Source organism: Rhipicephalus sanguineus, chromosome 11 (assembly GCF_013339695.2).
Source record: "Rhipicephalus sanguineus isolate Rsan-2018 chromosome 11, BIME_Rsan_1.4, whole genome shotgun sequence".
NCBI classification, from domain to species: domain Eukaryota; kingdom Metazoa; phylum Arthropoda; class Arachnida; order Ixodida; family Ixodidae; genus Rhipicephalus; species Rhipicephalus sanguineus.
The window spans coordinates 125,980,268-125,982,409 of record NC_051186.1 but is presented as its reverse complement, the minus strand read 5'-3'; the positions used below and the strand labels follow the sequence as shown (position 1 = coordinate 125,982,409).

The 2,142-nt window shown below is 55.3% G+C and overlaps 1 protein-coding gene across 1 annotated transcript; it reads left to right on the top strand.

The window, feature by feature from the left end:
* Positions 1-1,385: 1,385 nt before the first annotated feature.
* On the top strand, positions 1,386-1,829 carry LOC119375368 (uncharacterized). The gene has a single exon (XM_037645547.1). It carries the CDS (start codon positions 1,386-1,388, stop codon positions 1,827-1,829), a length of 444 nt encoding a protein of 147 aa, XP_037501475.1.
* The last annotated feature ends 313 nt before the right edge of the window (positions 1,830-2,142 follow it).

Here is a 2,142-nt window from a genome sequence, read left to right as displayed (position 1 = left end):
CGACAGCCTCCTTGCCATCGAACCAATCGAGACATCGCCGCAAGTAGCAAGGCTGCGTGACCTGTACGAGCAAACACAGCTCAGGACCGGCTGTTTGGAAAGTCTTGGCATGTCGTCTTCAGAGTACGCGGTTGTTTTGCACCGGGTGATGATGCGCTCATTGCCAGAGGACCTGGTCATCCAGTACCGAAAGCGCACAAAGACCGGCACAGACGCCGCGGACCCTGCAGTCCAATTGAGAGACGAGCAAGTCAAGGCAATCTTGAAGTTCCTTCAAGTGGAAGTCGAAAGTAGAGAGGAGAGTCGAGTGTCACGCGAGATGGCCACTTCAGGGAGACCTTCGACGAACCGCAAGGCTGCGGACACCTCACCACCTCCACATCTACCGTCCGCTCTAGCCCTGACAGCACGGTCATCATCGCCAGGTGCCACTTCAAGGCCTGCACAGACAATATGTCCCCTCTGCGGCATCTCAGGCCACTTGACGCGTGATTGCCGGGCCGCGCTATCCGCAGAAGAAAAGCACCAGCGTCTTTCCAGCAATAGCTGCTGTTTCAGGTGCGGGAAACAAGGGCACATTGCTCGCAGTTGCCGAACCGCAGCCTGGCTTAAGTGCGACCGATGCTCAGGACGCCATATTTCTGCTCTGTGCGACATCTGGGGCCGACGAGGGTCCGACAGTCCACAACCGACTGGAGCTGAAAACCGAGAGGCGGCCACAGAGCGAGAAAAGCACGTAACAACGGCTCCTGCTAGCAGCACGCGTTCGTCGTCGGTGTTGCTACAAACAGCCACAGTGTGGGCATCCGGAACTCGTGGCTGTGTGCCAGTGCGACCGCTGCTTGACACTGGCAGCCAACGAACGTTCATCCGAAAAGACTTGTCGCAGCAGCTTCCCTGCCTTCCACTGGATATGAAGAGATGGATGTCCACACATTCGGCGGGTCAAAACACCCACGACATTACCAGTGCCGAAGGGTGAACGTCACGCTCTCTGGACGTATTGAGCCGATCGTCGTCAATGTTGAAGATCTGGAGGTGCCAGAGGTCTGCACCGTAAAGGGCCCAGCTTTAGAGCCAAACGTCATCAATATGATGCGTGACCGCAATCTGACCTTGGCTGACGAAGTTCAAGGGCACCAACCTCAAGACTATACGATAAGCGCTTTGATCGGTTCAGACCACTACTGGAGGGTAGTGACCGGACGCGTCGAGCGCTTCACCGACAATCTGTGTGCAGTTGAGAGCATATTTGGCTGGGGCATTCAAGGAATGTGCGCTAACGCCTATTTCCTTCATCACGGCGAAACATCAGTGCAACCGCTTTGTTTCTGGCTTGTTCCGACGATTGGCGCACTGAAGTCCGACCTGGAGACCCATCAGAGATGTGGCGCTTGGATGCCATCGGTATAACTGACGGACAAGAAGACGATGTCTGCAAGCACCCAGCGCTCGTCCACTTTCATAGCGCAGTACACAAGAACGCAGGACGCTACGTAATACAGCTCATGATCAAGACGCAAGGTCTCACGTCTTGTAGTAACCGAAGTGTGGCTGAAACCAGACTCAAGCGTCATCTTCAGCGGTTCGAACATGACCCAGAAGTTCTGAAGGAGTACCATGCCACCACCAACGAGTGCTTTGATGAAGGCCATGCAGAGCGAGTAGTGCCGTCTGCACACCTTGGACAGACCGTCTACTACATGCCTCATCATGCGGTAGTCCGACGTGAGGCCGTGCCTACAAAGGTCCGCGCCGTGTTCGATGCCTCATCCCACGAATACGGTGAACCGTCCTTGGACGACATGCTCGATAAAGGTATCGATTAGGAGGAGCCTCTACCACCGGACGTCGAGGATTTGTGGAAGAAGACGGCATCGGAACATCCTCAGCTTTCTGGCCTTCACATTCCACGTTGCCTCTCACTGACATCTCAAGATCAGGGAGGCGTGACAGTAGATGACCACCCTGTAACGCAACTCTGCCTGGAACCCGAAGAAGCACGGGCGTTGACACGATCGCAACTCCCAACCAGCAAGCACGTCGAGGGGATACCAGCAAGAACTTGCGACTGTTGGCATGGTTCCACCATGCAGCACTCGCGAAGGCTTGTGAAACACAAGGAGCTTTTCCGACTGTTGA